Source organism: Drosophila guanche, unplaced genomic scaffold, assembly GCF_900245975.1.
Source record: "Drosophila guanche unplaced genomic scaffold, DGUA_6, whole genome shotgun sequence".
Taxonomy (NCBI): domain Eukaryota; kingdom Metazoa; phylum Arthropoda; class Insecta; order Diptera; family Drosophilidae; genus Drosophila; species Drosophila guanche.
The window spans coordinates 5,715,299-5,725,803 of record NW_022995749.1 but is presented as its reverse complement, the minus strand read 5'-3'; the positions used below and the strand labels follow the sequence as shown (position 1 = coordinate 5,725,803).

The window sequence follows — 10,505 nt, the reverse complement described above, 5'->3', positions numbered from 1 at the left end:
GGAGCTCAAAATTTGTCTTTTTCCTCAATTTTTTCGCTCCTTTTTCTGCATTCTCTCTCTCTCTCTCTCTCTGCAGCGCATCTCTTCGTCGCCTTTTACGTCTTAACATTTTCCCTGCTTGCTCACTGCTGCATTTTGTTGCGGGTGCGGACCCTCTCCAATGTTTCGCAGTTTTCCCCCTTGTTTTTTTTCTGTTTTATTGTGTTTGTGGCATAAATCGGCCCCCAGGTGTCTCTGGGCGAGTATTTCCCACGGATTAGTGCATAAATAAAAGAGGTCAGGAGAGCGGGGCACCCCTCAAATAAAAGTTAACTAGATATTTTACAGGCATGTGGCAATACCCCCACCCCTGCAGCAGCTTGCAGCCATCAAAAGTTGCGTCTTACTAGTTGCAGGGGCAACAGATTCTTTTTGGAGGAACAAATTGCTTTATTAGCCCGCAAAAGTCGATCGAAGGCAACAGCTTCATTTGTGGCTGGAGATTTCTGTGTGCCCCCAAGGTGGTCTCGTGGCATTTCCTTTAGCTCATTAACACCCAAAAAATAGTGGAGAGAGATGCATGCCACACGCAGCGGTTCTCACGCTGAAGAAATCCGCAAGTTTCAATTTAAGATTAGCAACACAAAAAACACAAAGGAATTGCCCAAGCAAACAGCAAAGGTATGGGCCATAATGATAATGCTTATAATAACACAGCGGTCAGCAAACAGGACGAAAGACCACACCAAAAGCTTGAGCTTGAGCGGCCTGATAAGCTGACAGCGGGGGAGGGGTAGCGAAAAGGTGAAGATTTGCAGCAGCGATAATCGTCGGCTTAAAGCGTGCGTAAGTCACGTTACGAAGCGGGGGAGAGGCAGAGAGTGAGGAGCGGGGCGCAAGCCGAAGAGAGCGTGGAGAAGGGCGCTAGCAGGGAGAGCGAGAGAAGCGCGAAGCAGGCAGTGAACAAAGCGAGAGAGCGCAAGGTGAACTTACCTAGAAGGTGGTACGCTCTCCGCTGTGGGGCGCACCAATAACTTATTCACCACGCTATCGCGGCAGAAAGGGACAGAGATAACGCTGCCCAGTGGTGAAGACGCCACCTGCTAAGTAAATTCACCTTGCGAGAGAGCAGCAGGCAGTCACCAAGGCGAGAGAGCAGCAGGCAGGGAGGGAGCATCACTGCTGGAGGACCTTGCCCTGGGTTGCAATCGCGATAAGCGCGACTTTTTTTGTTTGCCTCGACTACGTGCTAAGCCCTTGAGCCTTTTTGCGGTAATTCTGCGTTCATTTTAATTATACCCCACAAGAGGGCGGACACGCCCACGCGCACAAAAAAGGGCACCTCTGCTGGGACTCTCCTTCACCTCTCCTGCGCCTCTCCTGTTCCTCCCTCTCTCGCTCACCGCCACAACTTGGCCGGGGTCAATGCAACGCAAATTGCAGTGCCCAGGTCAATGTTTTGCCGCATAAATACTTAATTTGTGGCAACATTGATGAAGTCATCGAGGCAACAATTGCGCCGTCCAATTACCCAAAAAGACAGGACACAAGACAGAGCTTTTTGCACTGTAAATTTCTTTGGGTAAAGCAAACAAGAAGGCTGGGATTTCCCTCCTAATGATCCGAACCCGTGGAATCCACATCCACATCCGTGGCGCGTCGTGAACTTGGCGCCGTGTCATCCACCTCAAGATAATCGTGTACCAACTGGCATATATTCTCGGATGCCTCACTGAAGTTGCCCTCCTCGAGACCCTCGCCCACATAATGGTAGACAAAGGCGCGCCTCTGATATAGTTTATCGAACTTATTGACCAGCCGGCACCAGGCGATCCGAATGTTTGTATTATTTGAGACGGCAACGCAGGCGCTATTTGTGGGCGCCAAATCACCGCCCGGGATATACGCTGGCGGCATGCTCGAGACGCCAATTTTGAAGCCGGTGGGTGACCAGTCCACAAAGCGAAATGAACGCGCTCTGCGTATGTTTTCGAGTGCCAAATTGATCTCGTTTGTGGCAATGTCACCGCGATAGAGCAACACACAGGCCATGTACTTGCCATGCAATGGATTGCAGCGCACCATTTGGTTGCTCATCTGGAAACACTGTCCCGTCAGCTGGGACGTGGACATGTTGACGAATTGCGAGTGCGAATGTGGCACGAGTGGTGCATAATTGATCAAGGGATAATGGATGCGCGGATACGGCACCAGATTCGTTTGCAGCTCCTGAAAACTGACAGCCGACTGACCGCCAAAACGCTGCGAGGCCGTAAAACCCGCTACCACTTGGCCAATTATGCGATTCAGATTGGTGTAGGTCGGCGCGGGCACGCTCAAGGTATTGGCGCAGATGTCATATAAAGCCTCATTGTCCACAATAAAAGAGACATCTGCACAGTCCATGGAGAAGTGTGTGGCCAGCAGAGCATTGTAGGGCTCCACAATCACAGGGGAAATGCTGGGAAGGCAAGAAATTCAAGGAGAAATCCAAGCAGCAAAGTTTTCTGGTACTTACGACGGCGATGGATACACCAAAAACTCCACAATTGTCATCTTTTTGCCAAAATCCTCCACCAGTTTCTCCATGATGCGCGTGCCCAGCCCCGAGCCTGTGCCACCGCCTATCGCTCTATAGACCAAGAAACCCCTGAGACTGTGACAACGATCGGCCACGCGTCTGATGGCATTCATGGAGCGATCCAATAGCTCGCTGGCCATCAGATTGTAGCCACGTGAAAAGTTGCTGCCGCTGTCATCCTTGCCGCTGATGAGGGTGTCCGGATGAAAGAGATTTTTATAGGCGCCAGTGCGGATTTCATCTGCAAAAGGGAAAGGTTAATAAACGGGCAACAAAAAGAAAGTTCCGGCACCCACCAATTACCGTCGGTTCGGTGTCTATCATGACGAGTCTCGGCTGCACGCATGCCTGCTGGCTGGTGCCCTCGAAGAAGGTCAAAAAGGAATCATCTGTTGGCTGTTGCATCAGGCGACCATTGCCCATGACGCCATGTTCCAGGCAATAGAGCTCCCAGCAGGCATTGGCTATCTGCACCCCCGCCTGGCCAATATGTATTTGGATAATCTCCCCTTTGCCAGCCATCGAACATTGCTGCGCCTACGGTTAATTTTTGGGCTTTAAATTGCTTTAAATATTAGAGTTTGTTTTGGAATTTGTTGAGCATTTTCTTAGAATTTTGTTGTAGATTTTTGTATGCCTGACAGTTAAATCCATGGCCAGGAAAAATGCGTCCAGTACGTAACATCGATTTATTGTCCGCGCGCGGATTTATCAGTTTTTCTTTTGTTTTTTTTTGTTCTTTCAAAGCGTTGAATACATTCAGATATCGTTTATAGTTATAGATCATAGATTATAGATTTAGTACTTAAAGTTAGTTAGGTATTTCCGTGCTCGATTAAGTAAGACAGAGAGAGAGAGAGTGGGTTGGACCATATAGAATGTGTTGAAACTTTAAGAGAGTTTTGGAGAGCTCCCAATAAAGGTATAAATATTTATATATATCATTATATATAGCTGTATGTGTGTGTATAATACAAAGCAGTCATCGCGGTACATAAATAATTTACAAAACACAAATTACAAATAATAATACAATCATTTTTTAGGTAGATTTCTTTTGTTCCTTTTTTGGGTTCTTTGTTCGAGGACTAGAAAGGTTTTAGGCTGCACATTTTATACACTTGAAGTTTGTTAGGAATGGCGTGTGATTTTCAGAACTATACGATAGGCAGAGTAGGGGCATTAAGAATACTTTTATCAAAGGAAAATGTCCTCGAAGAAACTCTTGCAGCTGTTTTCCGTGTCAATTTTTGGGTGGTTAAATTGCAGCTGCAATTTGCAGCAACTTTAACATGGAATTCTTGCAAGTTTTAAATATAGAATTGCTCGATTTGTAAGAAATATTAAAGCTTAAGCTAAAACATGGAACATTTGTGAAACTTTTAAGCTGCAAAGTTGCTGCTTAAAATATTTGTTTAGGGACTAGAAACAGTTTTCTGTCAAACTGCAAGACTTTCTGGGTTAACTTGGGCATGCACTTGGCATTTGTGGACTAGAAATGAATGTCTAGTCAATGTGCTATGCAATAGATAAAGATAGATAGGTGTGGATAGATAGGTGCTGATAGATAGATAGCTATGGGATAACAGAGAGTTGAAAATAGAGTGTGGAACTCTGCCTAAATTGATAGCTGCAGGCCTTCAACATGGTCATGGAATACAAATAGAACAAGTGGAACACTGTGTTGCATTATAAAAGGGAATTATATGAGCAAAAAATGCCAAAGAATAGCTCATTTTAGAGCTAAAGCCTTAAATTCTGCTCTTGCAGCTGCTTCACATCAAAAACTTACATTTACACGGTTGAAATTCTTAGGCTAATACTTGAAACTTAATGCCGTTGAAGAGTTATTCGTATGTTTCCATCTTTCCTCTTTGCTTAACCAGAAGAATTATGGCAATAGCTTTCACCACTCCGACGCTAAAATTCATCTCCAATTGCAACATTTTCATGGCTTACTAAGTGGCATTTAAAGGCGCTCAATGGTACTTCTCCCTGGGCCAATTTTCACTTTCTAGCTCGCTCTTTCGCTGCGCCTATCCTATAGTTCTGAAATGCACTTTAACTAGCTGTCATTTTGGTTATTAATTTGTTTTTCACGCGCCTAATCTAAAGTAGCGACTGCTCCAGCAGAATGCGCTCAAAGCCAGGCGGTGGACCGTGCGTAAAGTTATCCAAAATGATGTCCAAAATGGCGCCATTGCCCACTGCAAAAGGAATTTTAGAGAGAAATTATGGGTAAACCATGGAACTGACTAAAACCTACCGTAGATGACAGGAAACAGCGCCGAGCCGCGCACATTTCGGAATGGCACTTCGAGGTTTTTGCCATTGAAATAGAAATTGAGTTCCACATGATCAAATGCAACGCCCACAATGTCACCCTCGTCGGGAAAGTCACGCTGTGGCGCACCGATCAATGTTGCCCCACCAATGCTCACATTTGGTGGCGCCTCCACGCCCGTGGTCATTAGCAAATCCTCCTGCTGCAGATCCTCAATGGAAATGAGACCAGCTGCAGCGGCTGCACTATTGTTTAGAATGCCATTTACGCTGGTCTTGGTGATGCCGCCCGATGGCGGCTGTGTCGTGCAGGCAGCCACCACGGGTCGAAATTCCTCATCGTTGTGCCGTGTGGCATTGTCGGAGCACAGGCACCAGGACTCCCGATCAGCGCCACCATTTTTGCGACTCAAATCGGTTTGGCGTGTGGCCAGGCCAATGGACCAGCTGCCGCTCTGCTGAATTTTCACCTCAAAGTAGGATTTGGATTGGACGAGCGGCGCAGTGGCCAGAACGCCGCCAGTGCCTGTGACCCGCAGCTGATGTGAGAGCAGTATGACATCGGGACCTGTAGGGGGATAAATTGTACATGTTTAGCCTTTCTTTGGGGCCTATTTGTTGTCTCTTTTGATACCCATATGTGCCGCATCCAGGTGTACGTCGGGCTCCCGCAGCCGACTGGCAGCTGTCATGGGTTTCCTCAGTTGTCCGCCATTTAGGCACGTGCGTAGGCAGCAAAACATTCCAACAGGCTATGGCTGGGTGGGGGCAAATACTTTACGTTTATCTCAAGTTTCCTTTTTTTTATGGATTTTCGTTCTTTTGTTTGCCAAATATTTATTTATTTTGACCAGCGCTCAGTGTGACTGCGGAGTTATCGACAAAAAATACAGTCGGATTCGCAGAAATCTACCAAAATATAGCTTCTGATTGTTAAAATATACTGTAAATATACCGATGACGCTGTTATGCGTAACAGCTGTGAATGCTGAACAGCTCTGCTAACCTTAACAGGAGTAAAGGCTGTACATAGCCAGTGCCCAGCCACGACACCTATGGGCCATTTTGGAGTAAATCTGCAAACGCTGGGCAACATGTACGTAGCTACATGTAGATGTTGCATAAATGTTGGTCAACATTGATATAAATTCAATGTTGCAAAGGCAGCTGTTAAACTGTGAATCAGGTGGCGCCACTGCCATGTGTAATTGACATGTATTTGTCATGTAGAGAAACACGAATCTCTTTTTGAAACCAAGAAAAACTATTTTTAAATATTAAGATATTTAATTAAATCTAAATACAAAAAATTAAAATTATAAAAAATCAAAGGCGTTTTTTGGTTTTTAATTTTTTCAACAGAACAGCCAGACACAAGTTTTTAAATGCAATGATCTCTATTTAACATACTTTCTCGTGCCTAAAAATAATACAAAATCCACTGAAATTGCTCTCTATATTTGTATATTCTTGTATTCCAAAGTTCTCAGATTACTCCTCTGCACACTTGTCATAATTGGCCACCAAATTCCTATACAAATTCGACACCCGCGAACTCTTGTGGCAGAGCGTACCCCCGCCACGTCCCAGTTGTGCCTGCTGTCGATTAATATCCCCCACACAGATCCAATCGCCACCGCCGACACGCCAGTGATAGAGCAAAATGCCCGTGGGACGGGACACGGCCCACTTGGAGTGATCTTGGGTGGTCTTAAAGCTCACAGAGAGCTCCAGATCCGCTACCGATTCCACATTGAAGACCTTGTCGGAGCTGTCGCAGCGATTGGGCAGATTTCCAGCACCATCGCGCCACGCCTCCACAAAGAGGCTGACATCGAGAGCAGGTGCGACCACATCCGCATAGAGCTCCACATTGGCGCGTCCACTTTTGCCAAAGACTCGAAACTTCTTGCCGCCCAAGGAGCGCAGCTCGAGGTCCGTCTGGTAGGGCGACTCCGTGCGCCACTGCCCGTGCATGGCACGCTCCAGGCTGGGGAACAGCAGATCCGAGCGCTGCAGCAGCGGATTCCTTTCGTAGTAGAAATGTGGCTCATTGTAGACCAACGCTTGGCCCACCTTCTCCAGATCCTCGGCCTTCACCGTGATGCAGAGCATGCTCTGGGCGTAATGCTCACCCGTTGTGGGATACGCGTAGTCCGGTAGAGTGGGAAATTTTGGCACCGAATGCACCAGCCACACGCCCGTCTCCCCATCACTGCCCACGAGGCCCTTGGTGTGGCCGCCCGTGCTGAACACCGTGCCATTGGGCCACTCATCGTTGTAGGCAGCGAGCAGAATGTGCTTGGGATCTGCGTTCAAGGCATTGATGGTCTGTGCGGGCAGGGAGTCGGCATCGCTCACCCGCTTACCCGACAACTGCCAGCTGTCGTAGCTGTTGCTGGTCACATAGAGATATCTCAGGCCACTCACATCCTTGCCAAGATCGTTTTGTTGATAGTGTTTGGGCAGCTTGTACAAGTGCCACCTGCAGGAGATCAAGATAGACTTGAGTTTGGGTAGGTTTGGGTGTAAAGTTGTCTGGCACTCACCAATCCACATCGCTGCCTTGCTCATCCTTGCAGGAGACTTTCCTGTTCTCAGTCGCTTGGGTCAGCCAGCATTGGCTGATAAATCCCATGAGCAGGAGCACAGCACACAAAGATTTCATTCTCACAACCTCGCAGTAGCTCTGTTGGCACACAACTGTCTGGCTGATAGATAGGTTCAATCCAATCCCATGCCAAAAACAGGCAAACTCTCCCCCGATCTCTCTCTCTCTCTCTGTGTTGCTCTCTCCTAAAGGCTCGTAAGTCTCAGCTCTCTTCCTGTTTCGTTTCCTTTATCTTTGTTTGAGATGTGAGCTCAAAAACTGACCCGTTTCGGGTTTGTCCCCTTCGCTTATCAACACTCTGTGTGTGTCTGCCATCAGAGGTTTTAGCAACCTATTGCTAAAGATCATTTGAAAACAAGACCCAACTGAGCGATAAGCAGCGAGTGAGTGTAATGTGATTGAGTATTCGCAACAGAAGATTCTCCTTAATAATTTTTGAACAATTTTTCTAGTGTTGAAATGGTTAAAATTTATGGAAAATGTACCAAGAATTAGTAGTTCATAACTTCACTGCCGTCTGCTAGCGCTTACTAATCGAATACGAATAAGCCATAGTGGATAAATAATGATCGAAAAGCGATAAATAAATATTAAGCAATAAATAAATTCGTGAGAAATAATTACTTAAAAATAATACAAGTAAAATAATCGTGTAATAATAATAAAATAGTTGAATAATTATCTAGGCATATTGAAACAGATGAATAATAATTGAAAAGTTATTAAAACGATAAATAAACAGGTAAAAATAATAAAATAATTTAATTATAATGTAAAAATAATAAAGCCGATGAATAATAAAACAAATAATTAAAGAAATTCGATCAATATTCATCTAAAAACATCTAAAAAAAGAACAAATAATACACCCAAAAATAAATCGTGTATAAAATAATATAACATCAATAAATGTTCATTGGTTTCATAAATATTGGATGCAAAAAATACATTTCTATAGGCACTTTCCACTCAGTTAATGTTAAACGTTCCAGTACCGCACCACACAAAAACGATATACCCTCCATAATTAATGGTCATCAACTAAAAACCACAAACAAAGTACAAAGATTTTGCTCCACTTATCACTCCGCTGGGCAAATAGCGAATCCCCCCACCGCCCTTGCCGATTGATGAGCATCAACCGCCGCCACAACAAATTCCATGCTTTACAATTACACAAAACAATTGTTAAAGTTTTTATTTATTATTTGTATTATTATTATTATAATTTGTCGCCTGCTGCAAACTGCGATTTGTTTCGTCATCGTTTTTGTTTTTTTTCCCCATCAGACCCGGATATACATATAACGTACCATATGCTGCCACTCACCGACTCACTTCTTCGATTGCTTGAAAATATTTTGCATTATCAAATTGTATAATTTGTATCTGGGCAGGGGAGGGGAAAATCTCTGCTGTGACAATTATTTATAATTCGAAATAAACGGCATTATGTAAATTGTAATTTGAATTGCATTTCCATTACTGTCTCTAAACTTTCTTTCCTTGCGGTTCTAGCCAATCATTTTCTTTATTTGCCAATCGGTTTTTGGGGGATATATAACATACCGATAACTGCACCGATCTGTAATGGGTTTCGTCTATCATTTTTTTGGTATTTCGTATGCAACAATACATTTAAACTCACAAATACAATATTTTCGCTAAATACTTTTTTTTTATAGTAGTTAATAATTTATTAATATTCTTTTTGTATGGTTCATTTTTTTTTGTTGCTTTTTTGTTTTTTAATTATATATATATATATACATATACATATGTATATATATATAAAGAACAAGGCTGATATTTATATTTATATGTATACGATTTTTTGTTACTGCTTTATGTAAGTTTTCTTTTTCTTTTCTTTTAATAATATTTAGCTATTTGTTTTGTGTTTTTTTTTGTTTGCTTCAAAAATCAATTGGTTTTTTTTTTGTTTTCTTTACATTATTAGCAAAAGATTTCCTTTGTTTCGAAAGAAAGTAATAATTAATTGTTTTGTTTTTTGCTTGCAGAAAATGCTAAATAAATGAGCCTCAAAATAGACAATTATTTGCCATACTTTTGTTGTTGTTTTGTTAATATTAATATTTAATATTATCCTTTGCCGCCATTACGCTTTTTATTTCGTATGATTTACTGATAAAAATTGACTCAACTTTCGAGTGATTTATCCTTGATAATAGATTTCATAATTGGTTTTCTTTCTGCTGCTGCTTTTAGACATATCTATAAAGATATAGGTTGTATATATCATATATATATATATATATATATAGTTGTAATCGGGCACGAGTTTGATATGTTTTCGACTTGTGTGTTTATGCTGTTTGCTGCTTGATATTTTCAATATTCAATATCAGTTGGTTTTTTTTCCCACTAAACTTAACTCCCTCTATAAGTATATTCCCTATACTATATACTTTACCATATATATTGTATGCATAGTATTACAAATTTACAGCAAAATGTCTCTCCCATGGTCGGTCGTTCATGTCGCTATGCCTTTTGTGTGTACTGTACTAATATAATGTCACACCGTACTCTAGTATTTGAATGACATGAGAGATGCATATATATTTTGTATAGTTTTTGGTTTGTTTCAAAATTTTCACTAATTTAAAATTCGTTTCTTCAAAGGTTTTTGCTTTTTATCTTGTGTGTGTCTGAGTGAAACAATAAGTGGATGTTGTTGTTTTGTTTAACGAACAAAATGTAAATGTTTTTATTATGCATAATTAATACCGTCAATTGAAAAAGTTTTCTAAGTTAAGGCTACACAAAATATATATCGTATATGTATGGTAGGGTAGGGGAATTTGGGGGCGGGAATACATAATAGATTACACATAAATTACTTAGAAATTAGTAGATATTATTATTCATTTATTTAGGCAAACATAAGGCAATCAATTGGGGTAAGGATAAAAATACATTATAAGCGATGGAAAATTATAACAAAAAAATTACAAATACAAATACAATAAATATTTAATTGTTTTATTTGCTTTTCTGTACTGTCTTTCTATTACAGCTACTATTATG

At 42.2% G+C, this 10,505-nt stretch overlaps 3 protein-coding genes across 3 annotated transcripts; all 3 read right to left on the bottom strand.

Annotated features, from left to right (window-relative positions):
• Positions 1-1,535: 1,535 nt before the first annotated feature.
• LOC117585123 (tubulin alpha chain) lies at positions 1,536-3,143 on the bottom strand. Its single transcript, XM_034274446.1, has 3 exons — positions 2,857-3,143; positions 2,498-2,801; positions 1,536-2,440 (listed from the first exon to the last, which is right to left on the bottom strand). Exons 1-3 carry the CDS (start codon positions 3,080-3,082, stop codon positions 1,594-1,596), a joined length of 1,377 nt encoding a protein of 458 aa, XP_034130337.1. The 5' UTR covers positions 3,083-3,143; the 3' UTR covers positions 1,536-1,593.
• A 92-nt stretch (positions 3,144-3,235) lies between these two features.
• Positions 3,236-5,710, bottom strand: LOC117585135 (SPRY domain-containing protein 7). The gene is made up of 3 exons (XM_034274463.1): positions 5,478-5,710; positions 4,827-5,411; positions 3,236-4,767 (listed from the first exon to the last, which is right to left on the bottom strand). The coding sequence occupies exons 1-3, from the start codon at positions 5,584-5,586 to the stop codon at positions 4,670-4,672; spliced, it is 792 nt and encodes a 263-aa protein (XP_034130354.1). The 5' UTR covers positions 5,587-5,710; the 3' UTR covers positions 3,236-4,669.
• A 580-nt stretch (positions 5,711-6,290) lies between these two features.
• On the bottom strand, positions 6,291-7,554 carry LOC117585130 (plancitoxin-1). Its single transcript, XM_034274456.1, has 2 exons — positions 7,393-7,554; positions 6,291-7,328 (listed from the first exon to the last, which is right to left on the bottom strand). Exons 1-2 carry the CDS (start codon positions 7,509-7,511, stop codon positions 6,335-6,337), a joined length of 1,113 nt encoding a protein of 370 aa, XP_034130347.1. The 5' UTR covers positions 7,512-7,554; the 3' UTR covers positions 6,291-6,334.
• Between the last annotated feature and the right edge of the window lie 2,951 nt (positions 7,555-10,505).

Bases quoted from the DNA above. Each gene is read 5' to 3' on its own strand.
- LOC117585123 (XM_034274446.1), bottom strand. From the start codon at position 3,082: ATGGCTGGCAAAGGGGAGATTATCCAAATACATATTGGCCAGGCGGGG. The intron at 2,802-2,856 runs GTGGGTGCCGGA...TCCCTTTTGCAG, and splicing joins CACCGAACCGACGGTAATTG to ATGAAATCCGCACTGGCGCC. The intron at 2,441-2,497 runs GTAAGTACCAGA...TTGCCTTCCCAG, and splicing joins TTGGTGTATCCATCGCCGTC to CATTTCCCCTGTGATTGTGG.
- LOC117585135 (XM_034274463.1), bottom strand. From the start codon at position 5,586: ATGTTTTGCTGCCTACGCACGTGCCTAAATGGCGGACAACTGAGGAAA. The intron at 5,412-5,477 runs GTATCAAAAGAG...ATCCCCCTACAG, and splicing joins CCTGGATGCGGCACATATGG to GTCCCGATGTCATACTGCTC. The intron at 4,768-4,826 runs GTAGGTTTTAGT...TTCCTTTTGCAG, and splicing joins GCTGTTTCCTGTCATCTACG to TGGGCAATGGCGCCATTTTG.
- LOC117585130 (XM_034274456.1), bottom strand. From the start codon at position 7,511: ATGAAATCTTTGTGTGCTGTGCTCCTGCTCATGGGATTTATCAGCCAA. The intron at 7,329-7,392 runs GTGAGTGCCAGA...GATCTCCTGCAG, and splicing joins CAAGGCAGCGATGTGGATTG to GTGGCACTTGTACAAGCTGC.